This window comes from Macaca mulatta, chromosome 1 (assembly GCF_049350105.2).
Source record: "Macaca mulatta isolate MMU2019108-1 chromosome 1, T2T-MMU8v2.0, whole genome shotgun sequence".
NCBI lineage: Eukaryota > Metazoa > Chordata > Mammalia > Primates > Cercopithecidae > Macaca > Macaca mulatta.
Window position 1 is genome coordinate 234068289 of NC_133406.1, and position 22384 is coordinate 234090672.

The 22384-nt window shown below is 45.8% G+C and overlaps 1 protein-coding gene across 4 annotated transcripts in view; it reads left to right on the forward strand.

Annotated features, from left to right (window-relative positions):
- Window positions 1-11225: 11225 nt before the first annotated feature.
- DNAJC11 (DnaJ heat shock protein family (Hsp40) member C11) overlaps window positions 11226-22384 on the forward strand; it is a 72153-nt gene continuing 60994 nt past the window's right edge. For all 4 annotated transcript variants that reach the window (XM_077977430.1, XM_077977415.1, XM_028840421.2 and 1 more), the window contains exon 1: window positions 11226-11313. Coding sequence is in view for 3 of the 4 variants with exons in the window: in XM_077977415.1 (XP_077833541.1) it covers window positions 11242-11313 (72 nt within the window). In the remaining variant the exon portion in view is untranslated. The remainder of the gene's footprint in view (window positions 11314-22384) is intronic.

The following is a 22384-nucleotide window of genomic DNA, read 5'->3' on the forward strand; positions in this document are numbered from 1 at the left end:
GCAATCTCGGCTCACTGCAGCCTCTGCCTCCCAGGTTCAAGCAATTCTCCTGCCTCAGCCTCTCAAGTAGCTGGGACTACAGGCACCCGCCAACACGCCTGAATAATTTTTGTATTTTTAGTAGAGATGGGGTTCCGCCATGTTGGCCAGGCTGGTCACAAACTCCTGACCTCAGGTGATCCACCCACCTTGGCCTCCCAAAGTGCTGGGATTACAGGTGTGAGCCACCACGCCTGGCCCAGAAATAAATTTCTAAATGATGGAAATTTGGAAATGAAATATAAGTTGTACAAATGGACAAATGGCATAATATTATGTTTTACAAAGGGACTTTCATTATTCCTGATGAAAACACATGCCGGAGCTTACATTGGTTCCCTCCAGAAATCTCAATAAAATTTAAAAAAAAAAATTATAAATGCTTATGGACAAAAGGAATGGAAGAAAAGATGATATCAGACAAAAGACATCAATGAAATTGTGGGAGATGTAAAATGGAGGGGCCCGTGCCACCTGGCAAGTGAGCTGGTTTGTGCTGCAGGACCCAGGAGTGGTCACGGATCGGAGGCTGAGCAGCAGTATTGATGATAGTCTTTAAAAAGAATAGGCAAGAACCCCAGATTTCCTTTCCCAGCCCACCCAGCCAAGCAACGACACCACCTCCACCACTACACGAAGTTTATTAACTCCAAAGGAAGACTTTAGAATCTCAATATCAGAACATAGCTAGACACCAGATATTATTCCAAAAATGGGAATTTTGTGAACATTTGGGTACTGAGATGCTATTCCCAGATCCTTCCCCTGCAGGGCTTTTACCTTCCCCAGGCAGGAGAAAGAAGGAAAACTCTCTGGGAAAACCGATCCACTCAAGGTGGAAAAAAAATCTACAGATCTAACATCTGAGGACCTGACCTAATGACTTTCCATGACGCTCACCAGAAGAATAGCTTCGAACATGCACATGGAGCTCCCGTGGCTCCCATGAATAGACAGCCAAAGACTATTAGAGCTTTGAGGGAAGTCCACCCACAAAAAAAAAAAAAAAAAAAAAAAAAAAAAAGACCAAAACATGGCTGGGCGCAGGGGCTCACACCTGTAAATCCCAGCACTTTGGGATGCCAAGGCAGGTGGATCACCAGAGGTCAGGAGTTCAAGATCAGCCTGGTCAATATGGTGAAACCCCGTTTCTACTAAAGCTACAAAACTTAGCTGGACTTGATGGCAGACGCCTGTAATCCCAGTTACTCGGGAGGCTGAGGCAGGAGAATCACTTTAACCCAGAGGCAGAGGTTACAGTGAGCTGAGATCGCACCACTGCACTCCAGCCTGGGTGACAGAGCAAGACTCTGCCTAAAAAACAACAACAACAACAAAAAAAAAACACCCATACAAGGTATATCACATGGAATTTCAGAACACCAAGAATAAATGCAATGCTTCCAAAGAGAGAAAGAAAAATACAGTTACAAAGCCTAGGACAGAATCAGTCTTAGTGCTAACAATACTGGGAAACTGAAGATGGTATAATAATGTCTTCAAAAGTCTGTGGAAAAATTTTTGCAATCTAGACTTTTATACCCAGCCAAACAATCTACCTATCAAACTATCAAATATACAGGTAGAATGAAAATATCCAAGTTCTCAAAAAACTGTGAGAAGATTTGGTCCATCAAAACAGTGGAATAAAACAGACAAAAGAACAGGAAACAAGGCATTCAGGAAACAGGGATGCCAATACTGGAGAGAGAAAAAGGGCTGTCCTACAGTGATGGTAGAGAGAAGATACAGGATTGGAGCAGGCCATATGATTCCATATATAAAATTCTAGAAAATGCAACTAATCTATAATAGATAGTGGACCAGTGGTTGCCTGGACATAGGGGTGAAGAGAGGAATAGATTATAAGAGAGATTGAGGAAACTTTTGAGTGTGCTGGAAATGCTCATTATTTTATTAATGGATTCATGGGTGTACATGTGTCAAAACTCATAAAATTGTTCACTTTAAATATATGCATTTTATTGCACCTTAAATCAGAATCCAGTTGTCAGAATCAATCAATAAAAAATAAAAAAACAATAAAAGGCCAACCCTAATACATAGACTTAGGGAAGGTCCTGAAGAGAGGGTTCTCATGCTCGTATGCTTCATCAAACACTGTCACAAATGCTACAAAAAAACACAACCTAGCACAATGGCCATCCCAACCTTACACAAAAAATACTTCTGCAAGGACATCTGCTCAGCAATTGCCTGTCCAACCTCAGACTCGTGCCACCCTTGTTATTGATCTTTGTAGCAAGGATAATTACGTCAAGACAATTATGTAATATTTGTCTTTTTTTTTTTCTTTTTCTTTTTTTTGAGATGGAGTCTCCTTCTGTCGCCCAGTTTGGAGTGCAGTGGCGCGATCTTGGCTCCCTGCAACCTCCACCTCTTGGGTTCAAGTGATTCTTCTGCCTCAGCCTACTAGAGTAGATGGGACTACAGGTGCGTCCCACCACACCCAGCTAATTTTTTTTTAATTTTTAGTAGTGACAAGGTTTCACCATGTTAGCTAGGCTGGTCTCAAATTCTTGACCTCGGGTGATCCACCCACCTCAGCCTCCCAAAGTGCTGGGATTACAGGCATGAGCCACTGCACCCCATCTCTTCCTCATTGTTTCCTGTAAACAATGTGTCTTCCTGTCTGAATATGCACACAGTTTACCACGGCATGCATATTTCCACTGCAATGCTCTATTCCCAAATAATACCTTTTTCTTTTGGAGAACTTCTCTCTCTTTGTTATTTAGGTTGACACTTTTCTTTTCCTTTTTCTTTTTTTGAGACAGAGTTTCGCTCCGTCACCAAGGCTAGAGTGCAGTGGCATGATCTCAGCTCACTGCAACCTCTGCCTCCTGGGTTCAAGTGATTCTCATGCCTCAGCCTCCCGAGTAGCTGGGATTACAAGCACCTGCCACCATGCCCAGCTAATTTTTGTATTTTTAGTAGAGATGGGGTTTTGTCATGTTGGCCAGGCTGGTCTCAAACTCCTGACCTCAAGTGATCCACTCGCCCCGGCCTCCCAAAGTGCTGGGATTACAGGTATGAGCCACTATACCCGGCGGTTGACACCTTTTCTACCAATAAAGCAGTAAAAAAAAAAAAAAAAAAAAAAATTAGGAAAACAAGAGAATTGGTGAAGTGGAAGATTGGTCAGAGGTAACTATCCACAAAGAAGCCATAGAAATAAAAAGAAGCAAGATACAGAAGAGATAATAAAAAGCAGGTATGATATGCTCGAAAGGTCTAACGTGGTTTTTTTTGAGTCCCAAAATGAGAAGAAAGAATCCCTTTCCAATAGCTCTAACAGAACCTAAAGGAAGTGAAATGATGCCACCAAAGTGCTGGAAGACAAAATAACTGCTAAGACAAATTTTCTACCCAGAGAGAACATCCTTTATTAATGAAAATAAGAGAACGACATTTTCAGATTAGCAAAAGCTGAGAGAGTTCTCCCAGAGCAGGCCCCCGCAACTGAAAGAAATTCCGTAGGGAGTTTTTTGGGCTGAAGATCGATGACCTCCACATGGAAGCTCAGAGATGCAGCAAAGAATGAAGAACTAAGACGTTCAAGGAGTATTCAGAGAATAAGCGATACATTGTTTTCTGACTAGAACCAAAGATCTATAAAGGAAAGCCAGAGGGTATAAGGCTGAAAATATGTGAACTCAGATCACCAAGGGTCCTAAATGCCAGGCAGGAGGAAGAAGAAAGAGGAGCATATCTGGAGAAATATTCAAGTTAAGAGAATCCAGGCATGGTGATTTATGCTTGTAATCCCAGCAACTGGAGAGGCTGAGGTGGGAAGATCACGTCAACCCAGGAGTTCAAGGCTACAGTGAGGTATGATGATGCCACTGCACTCCAACCTGGGTGACAGAGTGAGACCTCATCTCCTAAAAAAAAAAAAAAGAAAAAAAAAGTTAAGAGAGAGAAAAAGCTGAATGGCCAAGGACAGAAAGGTTACAATGAAGAGAAGTCGGGTGATACTGTTATATAATGCCTAGTCCAGGCAGATGGCAAGAAAACAAGGCCACTGGGTTCAAGAAGTCACAGGAAACTTTGAGAAGGTGATATTCATGAAATGATGGGATGAGCAGAGAATTCAAGAGTGAGTGGTGGCCAGGCATGGTCACTCACATCTGAAATCCCAGCACTTTGGGAGGCTGAGGCGGGGGGATCACCTGAGGTCAGGAGTTTGAGACTAGCCTGGCCAACATGGTGAAACCCCATCTCTACTAAAAATACAAAAATTAGCTAGTTATGGTGGGAGGCTGAGGCAGGAGAATCACTTGAAACCGGGAGTCGGAGGTTACAGTGAGCGGAGACTGCACCACTGCACTCCAGCCTGGGTAATAGAGCAAGACTCTGTCTCAAAAACCAAAAAAAAACAAAAAAAAAAACCACCAAGAGTGAGTGGTAAAGGAAGCAGAAGCAGTAGGTGCTTCCACTTAGAATTCTAACAAAGACCAAACTCTACTTCTCCAAAATAGGACCCTTGGTCACTCCCCTCCCAAGTCTGCCTCTTCCCCAGTCTTCCTCAGCTCCACAAACAGCCTTACTACCTGGTAACTCAAGCCAAAATACAGAAGTAGCTACCAATTCTCCTCTTTTCTTTATTCCCCGAGCCCAATCAATCAGTAATTCCTGTTGCCTCCAGTCCAATGTGTGGTCCATGCATGACCATTCCCATTGCTCCTGGCTGAGTCCAAGTCCAAGGCCACCATCATCTCTTCCTTGGAACACTGCAATAGCCTCTGATGGGGCAGGGGTGAGGGGATGCTTCCATTCTTGCTCCTTTGAATCCAGTCTCCCTGGAGAGATCATTCAGGAGGGACAAAAATCAGACCATGTCACTTCCCTGCTTAAAAATCCTCAGTGGTTCCCCATTGTGGCCAGAATGAAATTTCAATTTCTGAGCACCATGTTTAAGGCCCCTGGTGATCCCGCCCTGGTGTGGCTTCTCTAACCTCCTTTCCTATCACTCTCCCACCTTTGTCAGCTCTGTGCTCACCTGCTCTCTCCCTGGTCCCACACACTAAACTTGTTCCTGTCTCAAAGGCTTTGCCCTGGAAGATTCTTCCCCCAGGTCTTGCAAAGCTGGGTCCTTCCCATCATTCAGTTCAAAATCACCTCCTGGGATAGATCTTCCCAGACCAACCAATGTTGAGTACCTTTCCTCCACCACCACATCACTATGTTGTATTTTACTTACAGCACTGATCATCTGAAATTATCTTGTGTATTCACTAATTTGTTTCTTATCTGCACCTCCCCCGTGCAACATTGAGTGTTAATTTCACTAGCACAGAACCCATTTCTCTCTTGTGAATTGCTGAAACTCCAGTGCCCATTTCAGGACTCTGTCTTCAAACTTAAGGATAAGAGGAATAGACACTAGGGTGGGGGGAACGTATAGGTTATTAATATGAGATGAAAATGAAAAGATTGCCAGGTAACACTGCAGTCCAGTTGAAGTTAGATAGCACAAACTCTGTATTTTCCAAGACTTTCTCCACCTACCCTTGACAGCCTGGGAGGGAGTAGAAAGGCTGATAACAGAGACAACACAAATTTTGGGCAGAGTCCAAGGACAAAGGACTGTATCACTGAAACGGCCAAGAAAGCAGACTGGAATGAGGTACCCCTAAGGGACCTGATGGATTGGGATAGATCAATACACAGAGACCGAGGACCTAAAGTCCCAAGCAATGAAAACCAGTCCCACAGGTGCCACGGAAGAATGACATTGCAGGTAAAATGCTGAATGGCGTTAGACTCTCAGCCCCTCTGGGCGGCTATCTCCGTAGAGGCAGGTGTGGCTCTTCCCCTGCGGTATCCCGACCCTTCTTTTTTTTTTTTTTTTTTTTTTTTTTTTTTTTGAGACGGAGTCTCGCTCTGTCGCCCAGGCTGGAGTGCAGTGGCCGGATCTCAGCTCACTGCAAGCTCTGCCTCCCGGGTTTACGCCATTCTCCTGCCTCAGCCTCCTCAGTAGCTGGGACTACAGGCGCCCGCCACCTCGCCCGGCTAGTTTTTTTGTATTTTTTTTAGTAGAGAAGGGGTTTCACCGTGTTAGCCAGGATGGTCTCGATCTCCTGACCTCGTGATCCGCCCGTCTCGGCCTCCCAAAGTGCTGGGATTACAGGCTTGAGCCACCGCGCCCGGCCCCGACCCTTCTGTAAAGATCATCTTGGCTAAAGACTAGTCATTGAATACTCAGGAAGAAGATAACATCAAAAAAATTTAACTATTGAATGCTGGCAAATTTCCCCTTCTTTCCTTAAGCAAAGGACCTTTTTTCCCCCTATCTTCTTTAACAGGGTTGTCAGAGCTCATGAGGGAGAGGAAGGGCAGGCTATGAATGGCAAGCATGTACTAAATCCCAGTCTGGACTCAGTGACAAAGGAGTAATAAAAAGATTATAGGTAATTTTTCCTCCTGAATTATACAGAGGGTGTGGATTCAGCCTGGCTGTAGAAGGGGTGGGGCAGGCGGCCCACCTCTGCTCTCAGGAGCATTACTCTAGAAAACGGGGAAAGCCTGCAAGGCCTCCAGTTGGGGTTACAAATCCTACAGGATTCTGGCCAGTGCGATGGCTCACGCCTGCAATCCCAGCACTTTGGGAGGCCAAGGCAGGCAGATCACGAGAATCGCTTAAACCTAGGAGGCGGAGATTGCAGTGAGCCAAGATCATACCATTGCACTCCAGACTGGGCAACAGAGCGAGACTCCATCTCAAAAGAAAAAGCAGGATTCCCAGAAAAGTAGTTATTTAGTATATGTATATGTCCCCATGCAATATTCGTGTATATATATACATTCGTATATATATATTCGTGTATATATGTCTATTCATGTGTATATATATACATTCGTGTGTGTGTGTGTATATATATTTTTTCATTTGTTTGTTTGTTTTTTGAGACAGGGTCTCAATCTATCGCCCAGGCTGGAGTGCAGTGGCACTATCACAGCTCACTGCAGCCTCGACCTCCCCAGGCTCTGGTGATCCTCCCATCTCAGCCTCCTGAGTGGCTGGGACCACAAGCATGTGCCACCATGCCTGGCTAATTTTTGCATTTCATGTAGAGTTGGGGGTTTCACCATGTTGCCCAGGCTTGTCTTGAACTCCCGGGCTCAAGAGATCTGCCCACCTTGACCTCCCAAAGTGACGCAATTACAGGCATGAGCCACTGCACCCAGTCCTTGGTATGCTTACACTAAACAATTCTTCATTGTTTATCTAAAATTCGAATGTAACTGAGCATAGTGTATTTAATCTGGCAACTCTACCTCCAGTACTAGAGGGGGGGCCACAGCACTGGATTGAGTTATTAACAGAGAAACCTTCCTGAGTGGTTACACAGAGTAGCTGTGCTGGAAGTCAAAATGTTTTGGGGTCATTCTGAATATGAATCATGGTGGAGGTAAATATTCTTCTGTTTACTATTTACATATTCTTATGTTTATTAAGATATGTTTATTATGACATTCTTATGTTTACTATTTAAATATTCTTATGTTTATTATTTAAAGATGGGGCCAGGTAAGGTAGCTCACGCCTGTAATCCCAGCACTTTGGGAGGCCGAGGCAGGCAGATCACCTGAGGTCAGGAGTTCGAGACCAGCCTGGCTAACATGGCGAAACCCCCATCTCTACTAAAAATACAAAAATTAGCCAGGCATGGTGGCAGGCACCTGTAATCCCAGCTACTTGGGAGGCAGAGGCAGGAGAATCGCTTGAACCCAGGAAGCTGAGGTTGCAGTGAGCAAAGACTGTGCTACTGCACTCCAGCTTGTGAGACAGAGTGAGACTCCATCTTAAAAAAAAAAAAAAAAAATGGCCAGGCGCAGTGGCTCACGCCTGTAATCCCAGCACTTTGGGTGGCCAAGGTGATCAGATCACTTGAGGTCAGGAGTTCAAGACAAGCCTGTCCAACATGGCAAAAAAGATACAAAAAAATTTTGTATTTTACTAAAAATACAAAAATTAGCTGGGCGTGGTGGCACATGCCTGTAATCCCAGCTAGTAAGAAGGTTGAGGTATGAGAATCACTTGCACCTAGGAGGCGGGGGTTGCCGTGAGCCGAGATCATGCCACTGCAATCCAGCCTGGGCAACAGAGTGAGACTCTGTCTCAAAAGAATAAATAAAATAAAGATGAGAGAATTTGTTAGCAGTTGCATAAATGTGTATATTACATATAATATTTGCATAAATATAAAATACATATGCCCATGTATATGTAGTTACATAAATATATAAGTTTATATTTAAATGTTACCTATTAAGTTTTGCTTTACGGCTATGTTACAGATTGTTCTGTGGTTTCACCCAACAAAAAGAAAACAAAAGGCCAGGAACGGTGGTTCACACCTGTCATCTCAGCACTTCGAGAAGCTGAGGCGGGTGGATCACTTGACACAGGAGTTCCAGACCAGCCTGGGCTACACAACAAGACCCTGTCTCTACAAAAAATACAAAGCTTAACCAGGTATGGTGGTGGGCACCTATAGTCCTAACTACTCTGGAGGCTGAGGTGGGAGAATCACCTAATCTTGGAGAGGTGGAGGCTGCAGTGAGCCACGATTGTGCCACTGCACTGCAGCCTGGGTGACAGAGTGAGACCCCGTCTCAAAAAAGAAAAAAAAAAAAGAAAAAGAAAAGAAAGAAAGAGAAAAGAAAAAGAAAACAAAGCACAAGGCATGAGTTAAAGCGGCTGGGTTTTGTCAGTTGCTCTGGCGTGAGTAGTTTGTTGGATGTGCATCTTTAACTGATAAATTTGTACTGCCCCTGGTTTCCATTATTTTGCCCGTTGAAGATTAGGGTTTTGGAGGAGAGAAACGAGAGAGCCAGCCTCAGAAATAGAAACATTCCTCAAGCCTGTTGGTGCATCTAAGTTAGCTTTCTATTTATCACCACCACTTTCCAAGTAACCATAACACAAAATCTCGTGGGCCCAAGAGAGGACAGCCACAGAGCATTCCTGAGTCACTATTTATCTTGTTTGAGTGGTGATAAAAACCAGGTCATTCTCAATCATAGAAACACAGACCTGGGCGTAGTGAAACATATGTTATGTTCCATTTATATAATTCCTAGAGGCTGTGTTTTCCAAAGCAGAGGAGGGATGGCAAAGAACTTCTCTACCCAAGTGAGCATTATGGCCCAATTAATGTCTACAAACCTAAGGAAAAAAGGAATGTCTCAACATTGTCGTTTTTCCCCCCAGTCTCTCTGTATGAAATTCTTGGCCGGGCGCGGTGGCTCACGCCTGTAATCCCAGCACTTTGGGAGGCCGGGGCAGGTGGATCACGAGGTCAGGAGTTCAAGACCAGCCTGGCCAATATGGTGAAACCCCGTCTCTACTAAAAATACAAAAATTAGCTTGGTGTGATGGCGCATGCCTGTAGTCCCAGCTGCTTGGGAGGCTGAGGCAGGAGAATCACTTGAACCCGGAAGGTGGAGGTTTCAGTGAGCCGAGATCGCGCTATTGCACTCCAGCCTGGGTGACAGAGGGAGACTCCGTCTCAAAAAACCAAAGAAATTCTTAAAGACTGTCAAATGTCAGCATGCAGTTTGGCCCTAACTACAGCTCTTTTCTCTGCAAAGGAGAAAAAGGAAAAGCCCAAACATTGGTGAAAGAGCTGATGGACCATGGAAGCTGCTGTGGGGAAGCTTCACACAACTAAAGAAATAGCCCTTAATTTACAACCTGGGCTGACAGTTTGTTTCAGGCTGACTCAACCCACCCGAACAATCTGTCTCAGCACACCTAAGTGTCTCATGCCAAAAGATCCTAAGAGGGCTGGGCAACTTGGAAGGGATGAGACACAGGCCCAGATGGTGCACATCTGGCCAAAAATTAGAAAGAGAAAGAAATCAGCCTCTCAAATCCACAGACAGGTGTTCGGGGCTTCCCAGGAGACCTGCTTATGAAGGGCAATGGGGATGGCTCTGGACTGGTGGTTAGTAAAGGAACAACAAAGGTTTCTGAGACTTGGCGCAGGTCAGCGGGAACCAAACAGGTGGCAAGAGTGGGCTGCTGTCCACCTTTCCTTGACAATGGCATAATTTCGAAGACGTTTAAATTATTTAGATTATTGTAACCAAGACATCTTTAATAATGCACCAAACAGCAGGCACCAGGTTGAAATCAATTAGACTCCACCGATAAATTATGAGGGAGAAATTTACAGGAGAATGGCTCCGGGGTAGGGACTGCAGGTACACATGCCTGCCAGAGACAATTATATCAGGAACCAAATGGGTATTGCCTCGTCATTTAAGCAGCAGAAAAGATGGCCAGGTGCTCCTAAATTAGAGCAATAACAAATAACTAAAACGAGGAGGCCTGTTCTGGGCAGGAAGGCTGCTGGATGCCCAAGAGAAAAGACAATGGAGGTAGGAACAAATCTCATTTTGGGGATATTTGGGATCCGGATGCGCCCTGCACTGGGGGCACCTTGCGCTTCTTCCAGGAGTTTGGGGGCAATGGGGTAACAGGTGGTGTCACCGGGGTTTGTCTCCCAGAGGATGACAACCTCCTAGAGCTGACTTCAAAGTTTCCCTTTCTAGGCAGGACGCGGTGGCTCATTCCTGTAATTCCAGCACTTTGGGAGGATCACCTGAGGTCAGGAGTCCAAGACCAGCCTGGCCAACATGGTGAAACCCTGTCTCTACCAAAAATACAAAAAAAATTAAGCGGGCGCGGTGGTGGGCGCCTGCAGTCGCAGCTACTCGGGAGGCTGAGGCAGGAGAATCGCTTGAACCCGGGAGGTGGAGGTTTCAGTGAGCCGAGATCGCGCTACTGCATTCCAGCCTGGGCGAAACAGTGAGACTCCGTCTCAAAAAACAAACAAACAAAAAGCAAAGTTTGTCTTTCTAGTCTAGGGAGTCCTGGTGGCTGGATCTCAGGCCCCCGAGGACCCAGCCACGCTGCGTGCCACGCGTCCATTGGGAGCACGAGAAGAGATCCGCGTGGTCACCCAGCCAAGGCTGCCTCGGCGCCGCGTCCCGCCCTATGCCGCGCGAGGGCGCAAAGCGCAGGCGCACTCCTGCCGGGCGCGGACGGCTCCGGGCCGCCAGGGGCCGCTGTGGCGCAGCCGGGCTGGCCCGCGCTGTCCCTGCCGCGGATCACTGGCCCCTCTTGAGGACGGCCTTGCCGGTTTGGCGGGGTGAAAGGTTGCGAAGATGGCGACGGCCTTGAGCGAGGAGGAGCTGGACAATGAAGACTATTACTCGTTGCTGAACGTGCGCAGGGAGGTGAGGCCAGCGGCTGGAGGCTCTGGGGGCTGAGGCCGAGCCCGGTCGTTCGGGAGGGCCAGGCTGGCGGCGGCCGCCCACCCCCGCCACGGGAGGCTCGGGTCCGGCGGGGAGGCCGCGTGACCCCGGCGACGTGCGCGCCAGCTGGCCGACGGAGCCGTCCCCACTGCCCAGATTCTCCCACCGGGTGTGCCGGGTCCGGCCTCCCCCCCAGCTCTTGGAGGCCAGTGCGTCGCGTGCACTGTGTCCGGGCAGGGCCAGAGGTCTCCGAACCCACAAGAGGAAACAGGGTCCCCGAGGAGGGTACCGGGGTGGGGTTCGCAGTCCTCTGAGATCTCGTCCCGCGCTCAGCCCACATACCCGTGCTGGCTGAGGGGCTGTGTCATCGCCCGCCGCCAGCAGGATGGCAAACTGAGTCTCACCCACCAAGGTCAAGGCCACTAGGGAAACGTCCTTACGGCTTTATCCGTTCCCCGAGTCTTTCGTGGGAACTCCCTGCCTCTGAAGTGGGTCCAGCCTCAGAGGCACGCGTCTCGTGCCCTCTTTCATTCCCCTGGACCCGCTTTCCTGAAATTGAAGGCAGAGCCTCCGGGATACAGACCCTCGGCTGGGAGGCTGCAGATTAGGAAGAAGCTCTAGGCCAGAAAAGAAGTGGTGCCCTAACAACACTTTTAACATTCACACCAAGCACTTGTACCCAGTCTTCTCAACGAATAAAAGAGAACACAAGAGAGTCTCACATAGTCTGGCAGTAGTAGGGCCCCACTACACCTCCTTTCTTCATGACTATTCCGGAGGTGAGATAGGTTTGAAGGGCGAGAAGGCTTCGGGGGTCAGGTCATAAGGTAAATCGGTTTCTCTAAGCCGGTAGGTCCGGATTTTTCAGCCCTGCCAGAGAATTCCTAATTCCATCTCTCAGGTTTTCCAGTGGTAATGAAAGCTAGCCAAGTTCGGCTATGCTAATCAAAGCGGGTTCAGTGTGTGTCGTCAGTAAATATTGGTCTATGTGATATTAATAATACTAACTTGGCCGGGAGTGGTGGCTCACGCCTGTAATCCCAGCACTTTGGGAGGCTGAGGCGGGTGGATCACGAGGTCAAGAGATCGAGACCATCCTGGTAACACGGTGAAACCATGTCTCTACTAAAAATACAAAAAATTAGCCGGGCGTGGTGGCGGGCGCCTGTAGTCCCAGCTACGCGGGAGGCTGAGGCAGGGGAATGGCGTGACCCGGGAGGTGGAGCTTGCAGTGAGCCGAGATCTCGCCACTGCACTCCAGTCTGGGAGACACAGCGAGACTCCGTGTCAAAAAAAATAAAATAATACTAACTTACCTTGTGTGGGACCGCTATGCTGAATGAATTTTGTACTGTTATCTCATTTAATTCTGAGGATAGTCCTTAAGGTAGGTATTATGATAGCCCTTGATTTACACCTGAGGAAACCAAGGCATAGAGAGATTAAGTAGTGTGTCTAAAGTCACACTACTAGAAAATGCAAGAGCCTGAACTCAACCCAGGCAGTCTGACTCTGGAGCCCAGCTTGTGAGCTCCCTGCTATTCTGTCACTTTACCTTACCAGTCCTTGGATTACAAAGCTGCTAGTTCTAGTACTGTATCCTTGAGTGTCACGTGCATCCGTGTGAGGAGACCACCAAACAGGCTTTGTGTGAGCAATAAAGCTTTTTAATCACCTGGGTGCAGGTGGGCTGAGTCCAAAAAGAGAGTCAGCAAAGTGTGGTGGGATTATCATTAGTTCTTATAGGTTTAGGATAGGCGGTGGAGTTAGGAGCAGTTTTTTGTGGACGGGGTGGATCTTACAAAGCACATTCTCAAGGGTGAGGAGAATATTAGAGTACTCTCTTGAGGGCGGAGGAATATCACAAAGTACATTATCAAAAGGGCGGGGAGCGCGTATTGTCGTAAGGCCAATTGATCAGTTAGGGTGGGGCAGGAACAAATCACCATGGTGGAATGTCTTCAGTTAAGGCTGGACCTGACTGTTTTCACTTCTTTTGTGGCTCTTCAGTTGCTTCAGGCCATCTGGATATATACCTGCAGGTCATAGGGTATATGATGGCTTAGCTTGGACTCAGAGGCTTGACACTGAGCACCACGTGTAAGAATCCCTCAAATGTATGGGCCACTATACTATGAGAATGTCCAGTGAAATATCTTTGGAAATTGCAGATTTTGTTAGGCTGCCATAGGGCACCTGGGGGTTCTTGTTCTCATTAATCAACACTTTGGGCTAATCACTTCTTTTTTTTCTTTTCTTTCTGTTTTTTTTTTTTTAATTATACTTTAAGTTCTGGGATACATATGCAGAACGTGCAGGTTTGTTACATAGGTACACATGTGCCATGGTGGTTTGCTGCACCCATCAACCTGTCATCTAGGTTTTAATGGGCTAATCACTTCTTTAGCCTTCAGTTTCTTTCCCTTTAAATGAAGATGTCTGGCTAGTTATTCTTTTTTTCCAGTTTTTAGAAGTCAAGCAATAAATGAAGCCAGCCTTTCTGAAATCATGCGTACTTAGTCTGGGTTGTCAGTAATTGAGCAGCCATTTATCAGGCGTACTGAACCTTAGGTAGCTGCAGATGATCAAGCAGGTCTAGAATAATAGTTTTAGCCGGAGTCCTAGGTAAACATTTTGTCAAAGGTGTACCTTGAAACTGCTGAAATTGTAGGGCCTGTCATTGTTTTTGGACTTACGGATGGGAGCCAAAGACATTTTATTTGTTTGGTTTTTTGTTTATTTGTTTGTTTAGAGACAGGGTCTCGCTCTGTTGCCCAGGCTGAAGTGCAGAGGTGGATCATGGTGCACTGCAACCTTGACTTCCCCGGGCTCAGGTGCTCCCACCTCAGCCTTGCTAGTAGCTAGGACCACAGGCACATGCCACTATGCCCAGCTAATTTTTGTATCTTTTGTAGAGACACGGTCTCTCTTTGTTGCCCAGGTTGGTGTCCTGAGCTCAAGCCATCCTCCCATCTCTGCCTCCCAATGTGCTGGAATTACAGGCATGAACCACCATGCCTGGCTAGGCCTGTCGCTGTTATTAGACTTAAGGATGAAGTATATATACATATATATGTGTGTGTGTGTATATATACGTATATATGTGTCTGTATATATTTTTATATAAGTAAATATATATATTTATATAAAATATATGTATATATTATATATATATATTTAGACTTTACCCAGGCTGGAGTGCAGTGGCATAGTCATGGTTCACAGCAGCCTCCACGTTCCCCAGCTCAGGTGATCCTCCTACCTCAGTCACCAGAGTGGTTGGTATTACAGGCACACACCATCACACCCGGCTGATTTTTGTAATTTTTGTAGAGACAGGGTCTCACTGTGTTGCCGCGGGTGGTCTCAAACTCCTGAGCTCAAGCAGTCCGCCCATCTCAGCCGCCCAAAGTGCTGGGATTACAGGCATGAGCCACTGCACCCAGCCAAGAAATATCTCTTTAAAAAATTTTGTTTTACTTCTCCCAGTGAGTGAAGGCACTTTCCATATTTATGGCTATATGACTATAGGTTACATCCGTATGAAACATGCCCCTTTGCAGAAGACACTTTCTGTTGTCTTTGTCAGCAAACTTGGTGTTAAATGTCATACTCAGGTGTGATGTGCTGGTTTTCTGTCCTGGGATTCCACTAGAAGCTCTGAATGTAATGTCTGGACTTGATATTTACTGGAATTTATTGTGTGAAATCAAATGTGAAGTTGCAATAACGTGATTTAGCTGGAAAAAAGTCAGGGTAATCTTAATTCTTACATGTGTGGTTGGAAGAATATCTTAATACCTGTTTGTCTGTTTGCTGTCAGTTCTAGAGTAGTTGCCATTTAAGTATAGCTGTGAGAGGCAAGGCCCTCTTCCCACTTCAGAGTACCTTCAAAAGAGTGTCTTCAAAACTCTTAATGTTCAGTAGAGTTCAGAGACTTTTCTTTAGAAATCTCAAATGGAAACAACTCCAGACAAAACCAGGGAATCCTACTTTAAAATTATAAGCATAATAGAGGTATATAATTGGATTAATATAGAAATGTCAAAAATCAGCTGAAGAATCTCCCTCTCCAGGTTTTTAAACTTTAAAATATCCCTTTAAATTTATATTCTAGAGCAGGGATCCTCAACCCCCTGGCCATGGACCAGTACTGGTCTGTGACTTGTTAGGAACTGGGCCGTACAGCAGGAGGTGAGTGGTGGGCAAGCAAGCGGTTAGCATCCGGCGGGCAAGCGTTACCGCCTGAGCTCTGCCTGTCAGATTGGTGGTGGCATTAGGTTCTCATAGGAGCACAAACCCTATTGGGAACTGCACATGCAAGGGATCTAGGTTAAGTGCTCCGTAGAAGAATGTAATGCCTGATGATCCCAGGTGGAACAGTTTCATTCCACTCCCACTAGTCTGTGGAAAAATTATCTGTCAGTACCTGGTATTAAAGGTTGGAGACCCCACTGTTGCTGCTGTTGGAGAGAGTGAAGCAGGCAGCTGGACAGGACCCCCCATACTCCTATTACAAGACCCGATGATCTTTAATGATTCTCCTTCTAGATTTCCTGTTTACAGAGCAGGACCATCATCTGTCCTGCCTGCCTCACATTGAGAGGAGCGAGTAATTTATCATTACCTGGGCGCACCAAAACCAGACTGGTTTTCTGGTTTAGTGTTAGATGCATCATCTGGTGCCTAAAATCTAACTTCTCTGAGATTTCCAGGATGATTTTTGCAAAATGTATTTGGAGAAAGGATTCTTTAACTATAAATCAGAGTTAAATTTACCTGATCCTTTAATTAGGAACTTAGTTGACACATTTCAAACCTAATTTATTCCCAAGACAAATGGCTACAGTTCTTTGTCAGTGTCTTTGAAAGAATTTCATTTTTGCAGTGTTTATAACCTGTTTGAAGATCTCTGGTCCCAATTTGTTTTAACCTTAAGGAGCCACCCTTCTTTTCAAGTTTTAAACACTTTTGGAAAAACACAGTTAAGTAAAAACTGAAGTTGTTAATAAATAAAAAAGGTTTTTCTTGCAGTCCATTATGGAGGTCAGTGTTCTGGCATCTTCATCCTTCCAGAACAGCCATGAAACTAGAAGTACAAAAGTATCACCTGCCAGTAAAAAGTTTACCCCAAGCCCCTGCATTTTCTTTCCTTCTCTGGTACAGGGTAGATCATTATTTTCACAATTTTGGGTTGTCTGGGTTTCTTTGGCTGCAAGTTATAGCCACAGAGTAAGGCCCACCTGTTGAGTTTGAACTGCAGACTGAGAGAAAGGGCTAGAAAAGTAGAGGAAGGTCCCCTGGTCACTCTCAAGATTGTCCTAGGGTCAAAGTCACCCACAAAGAAGGAGGCAGTAGACCCTCCTATCAGGACCGCTGACTCAGCCATCTGCAGAAATTGACGTGTAAAAGGCTCAGCTGTGCCAGTTTGAGCCACTCAAATCCCTAAAGCGGTGAGGCTGGTATGTGTTTACGCATTCATTGCTTTCTTATCAAACCTCATGATAGGCAGTTAATTTTGTCTCAATAAGAGAAATAAAGATGGCTCTGAAAAGGTCAATTCCTTCATTTTCCATCTACTACATTACGTTAAAGTTTGATATTTATAATGACTCCAGTTAAATGTTTGCCTTGGGCACATAGAGTTAAGCCTCAGTTGTCCAAAAACAACTTATCCAGATGTCCGCATTCCGTAGCATGTTCTGTAAGCCAAGAGGCTGAGGAGCAAAAATTTCAGCCCATGCTGCCTGCCTCTTGTGTGACTTTCAACAAGTCATTTAACCTCAGCCTCTACTTGCCTGCAGAATGGAGGCACCAGTACTTCTTAGTTAACAATGGGATAGAGGGAGGCCACCAGGTAGGGCTTTGCAGCCGGAGTCCAGTATTCAAATCCCATTTTACTCCTCTGGAAGTTTTGTGCTTCAAGGCTAGTAATTTAACCTTTCTGCTTCTCAATTTCTGTCTTTTTGAGATGGAGTCTCACACTGCCACCCAAGCTGGAGTGCAATGGCGCGATCTCGGCTCACTGCAACCTCTACCTCCTGGATTCACACAGTTCTCCTGCCTCAGCCTCCCGAGTAGCTGGGATTACAGGCACACATCACCACACCCAGCTAATTTTTTGTTTTTTTAGTAGAGGTAGGGTTTCACTATGTTGGCCAGACTGGTCTCAAACTCCTGACCACATGATCCACACGCCTCAGCCTCCCAAAGTGCTGCGATTACAGGCGTGAGCCACCGTGCCTGGCCATCAGTTTCTTTAATGTTGAAATGTAGGTAACAGGTAATAATGTCTTATGCACTTACTGTAGGCCAGGATGACCTGTGTGGTATGTGCATTGCTAGGTGCTGAGGATGTCTATAAAGTGCCTGGCATAAGTAGGTGTTTAGTTAATACTTACTGTTGTTATTTCTTGAATTTTGATAAGTTTGAAGTTTTACTTATTTTTAAAAAAGACATAAGGATTGGGGGGTGGCTCACACCTGTAATTCCAGCACCTTAGTAGGCTAAGGCAGGAGGATAGCTTGAGGCCAGGAGTTTGAGATCAGCCTGGGTGACATAACATAGCGAGACCCCATCGTTAATTTAAAAAATATTTTTTCGAGACGGAGTCTTGCTGTGTTGCCCAGGCTGGAGCACAGTGGCGCAGTCTTGGCTCATTGCAAGCTCTGCCGCCTGGGTTCATGCCATTCTCCTGCCTCAGCCTCCCGAGTAGCTGGGACTATAGGTGCCCACTACCATACCTGGCGAATTTTTTATTTTGTATTTTTAGTAGAGACGGGGTTTCACCGTGTTAGCCAGCATGGTCTCGATCTCCTGACCTTGTGATCTGCCCACCTCGGCCTCCCAGAGTGCTGGGATTACAGGCATGAGCCACCATGCCCAGCCAAAAAAAAATTTTTTTAACTAGCCAGGCATGGTGGCGTGCACTGTAACCTGTAGTCTAGCCTAAGGTGGGAGTGCAACCGAAAAGCGGATCAGTTGTTCACTGCATGCAGAGTCCAGTTAACAAGATTGAGACCGCATACAAAGCCAGTGAATTTACTCCGAAGCCAGCTTGGGCAAGGGGCACAATGTCCTGCTGTACCACTTCACTTGTGGAGCAGAAAGCGGGCACTTTTATAAGGTATAGGAGAAAATGAGCAAGGGCGGGGTCCTCCTGCTGTCTGGGTACTTTATCTACCTGGCAGTTGAGTTGGCACCTTCCTGGGCAGAAATAAGTAACAGTGGCCATTGGGGACATGATTTGGTCTGCAGATCCACCGTCAAGAGATCTGTCTTGGAGCACATAGATGAACTTGCCCCATAGAGGATGTCTGGTGAGGGGGAGGGGAAAGGTTATATTTGCATTTCTTTCTTTTTTTTTTTTTTTTTTGAGACGGAGTCTTGCTCTGTCCCCCTGGCTGGAGGGCAGTGGCGCGATCTCGGCTCACTGCAAGCTCCGCCTCCCGGGTTCCCGCCATTCTCCTGCCTCAGCCTCCCCAGTAGCTGGACCTACAGGCGCCCGCAACCGCGCCTGGCTAATTTTTTGTATTTTTAGTAGAGACGGGGTTTCACCGTGGTCTCGATCTCCTGACCTTGTGATCCACCCGCCTCGGCCTCCCAAAGTGCTGGGATTACAGGCATGAGCCACCGCGCTGGGCCTATATTTGCATTTCTAAAGGGCTAAGTAGGAAACTGGGTACAGGGGAAAGGGGGAGAGGAGAAAATAATTAAACTATCTCTTAGAAACATGGGGCCGGGCATGGTGGCTCACACCTGTAATCCCAGCACTTTGGGAGACCGAGGCCGGCAGATCACTTGAGGTCAGGAGTTCAAGACCCGCCTGGCCAGCATGGTGAAACCCCATCTCTACTAAAAATGCAAAACTTAGCTGGACTTGATGGCAGGCGCCTGTAATCCCAGTTACTCAGGAGGCTGAGGCAGGAGAATCTCTGCTGGGAGGTGGAGGTTGCAGTGAGCAGAGCTCACGCCACTGTGTTCCAGCCTGAGCAACAGAATGAGACTCCGTCTCAAAAAAAAGAATAATGGGAGTACTTGGTTACAGGAGGATTGCTTGAACCCAGAAGTCTGGGGCTGCAGTGAGCTACAGTCACACCACCACACTGTAGGCTGGGCAAGAGAGCAAAACTGTCTATAAAAAGCAAGACTCTGTCTATAAAAATAATAAATAAAAGGCCAAGCATGGTGGCTCATGCCTGTAATCCCAGCACTTTGGGAGGCCGAGGCGGGCTGATCACAAGGTCAGGAGTTCGAGACCAGCCTGGGCAACGTGGTGAAACCCCATCTCTACTAAAAATACAAAAATTAGCCAGGTGTGGTGACGGGCACCTGTAATCCTAGCTACTCGGGAGGCTGAAGCAGGAGAATTGCTTGAACCTGGGAGACGGAGTTGGCAGTAAACCAAGATCACACCACTGCACTCCAGCCTGGGTGACAGAGTGAGAATCCATGTAAAAAAAAATAATAATAATAATAAATAAATAACATTTTAAAATGTAAAAGACATACATGTTCGTAAAAAGCCTTGGTATGCTTCATCCTAGCTAAGGATGAACTTTGCTGTCCACTTGTAATATTACTAAAAATTATAGTGCTAGAATGTATGCTAAGCATTAGTTTATGAAATTTCTGAGGCTGACCATGGTGACTCATGCCTGTAATCCCAGCACTTTGGGAGGCGGAGGCGGGCGGATCACCTGAGGTCAGGAGTTTGAGACTAGCCTGGTCAACATGGCGAAACCCCCTCTCCACTAAAAATACAAAAAAAAAAAAAATTAGCTGGGCGTGGTGGTGCTCACCTGTAATCCCAGTTACTCAGGAGGCTGAGACAGGAGAATTGATCGAACCCAGGAAGCGGAGGTTGCAGTGAGCCAAGATTGTGCCACTGTACTCCAGCCTGGGCGACAGAGCAAGACTATCAAAAAAAAAAAGAGAGACTGGGCGCAGTGGCTCACACCTGTAATCCCAGCACTTTGGGAGGCTGAGGCGGGCAGATCACCTGAGGTCAGGAGTTTGAGACCAGCCTATCCAACATGGAGAAACCCCATCTCTACTAAAAATACAAAAATTAGCCAGGTGTGGTGGCAAACACCTGTAATCTCAGCTACTCAGGAAGCTGAGGCAGGAGATTCACTTGAACCCGGAGGCAGAGGCTGTGGTGAGCCGAAGTTGTGCCACTGCACTCCATCTTGGGCAACAAGAGCAAAACCGTGTCTCAAAAAAAAGAAAAGAAATTCCTGAAGCTTTTTTTACTTTATTTTCAAAACACTGAGTTTGTTCTCTTTAAAAGACAGTGATCTCTCTGAACTTGTGCTTCCTGGAAAGTTGACATGGGGATAGGGAGCTTTCCTGAGCCAAGCAGAGAGGAGGCAGAGCTGGGAGCAGGAGTGGGCTCAAGAGGGTGCTGGGGACGTGGAGTTTAGAGAAGCTGCCTGTGCGCAGGGAGGGAGCTGTTGAGGACGCCCCACCACTTCCAATGTCATCTCATAATGTGATTGGCAAACATGAGGTTACATTTTACAGTGTGTTTCCTTAATGGCCTATAAGCCACTTATTTTCTGCTTTGGGCATTTCAAACAATTGCTTCTTGAAATGTTAATGCTCTAATTTTGCATTATCTACCAAAACACCTCTTTTATTTTCTTTCTTAAAGAGAATTCAATGGAAAACTTTTGTATTCGCTGTGAATTTAGTAATAAAATAATGGAAAACAGGGGACACGAGAGCAACATGCTTTACTTGGCTGTAGAATTTGGGTCTGCTTTTTATTAACCTTTCATTTTAATTTTACTTATTTACACCTTACCTTGTTTAAGAAAGGATGTAAGACAACAGATAAATAAATAAAATAGCATATAGTTTTTAAAGGAGACACACATTTCTTAAAAAGAAGACAACTGAGAACATTGCTGCTTTATTACCACTGTTAATGGCACACGCCTGGTACAGGTTGCACTCGGTGGAAGGAGCTTGCAGCTTGGAGTGGAACCTCCTTTGAGATGAAAATCTGACAGCTGGATTCCGGTTTGGCTCATGGACTGTTGGAACCACTTCTGCATGTTTTGAGTGTACAGCGTACCCTCCTAGTTGACAGGAGCCAGAAAATTCTTCAGTAAAATGCCAAGCCAATAGAAATCAACCACAAGAAGTCTGCATGAGTAGGCAGGGTATAACAGATGAACACAGACGAGAGAAGGTATAAGGTCAGGCTTTTAGGGAGAAATAAGCCAATTTCTTACTTACTGTTAAGATAGGATCTGAGCCATCAATTTTGGTCCAACTCTGGAGCTTGTTTCTAGAGACTGGGGCCTTTTTATTTTCTATTCGTCTCAAGGGCAACAAATAAATATATGAACATGATCAGGAAGAGTAATGAAAACGCAGTTGTACCATGGTAGCAAAAGATTTCCTAAGCCCTTGGAATGACCTCTGATGGGGAGTCAGGATGTTTGCTCCTTTGGCCCATGTGTTCTTGAATTCTGTGATTGTAGCCGAGGTGTGTGCTGCGGGACTTGATTCCTCCTCTGCCCATACACCTTGCAGCAGGTGATGTGCTTCCTGCCTTTGTTTTTTTTTTGTTTGTTTGTTTGTTTGTTTTTTGTTTGTATTTGGAATTCTGTTGTTACTAATTGTGTTAATCGTTTTTTTCAAATTTATATTGCCATCTTGTAAGTATTGTGTTCTGTGAGTTTTGTAAATTTTTTCCTTAACTCTGGGTTAAGTAGAACTCACTTAAGTTTCAAAAATTACTCCTATTTGTAGAAACTTTTTAGAATTATTTTATCAGTCTCTCTGTTCAGCTTTTCTGACTCATTTGTGATTTGATTATTTATCTGCTAAGCTCTTTCCAAAGTGAAACTTAAAATGGCTGTAGGAGCCAAACTTCCAAAATCAGTGTAGGTCAAGCTGACCTCTGTCCTCAGCAAAGATGTGATAGAATTCAGGGTTTTTTTTTTTTTTTTTTTTTTTTTTGAGTTGGAGTCTCGCTCTGTCACCCAGGCTGGAGTGCAGCGGCACGATCTCAGCTCACAGCAAGCTCCACCTCCCAGG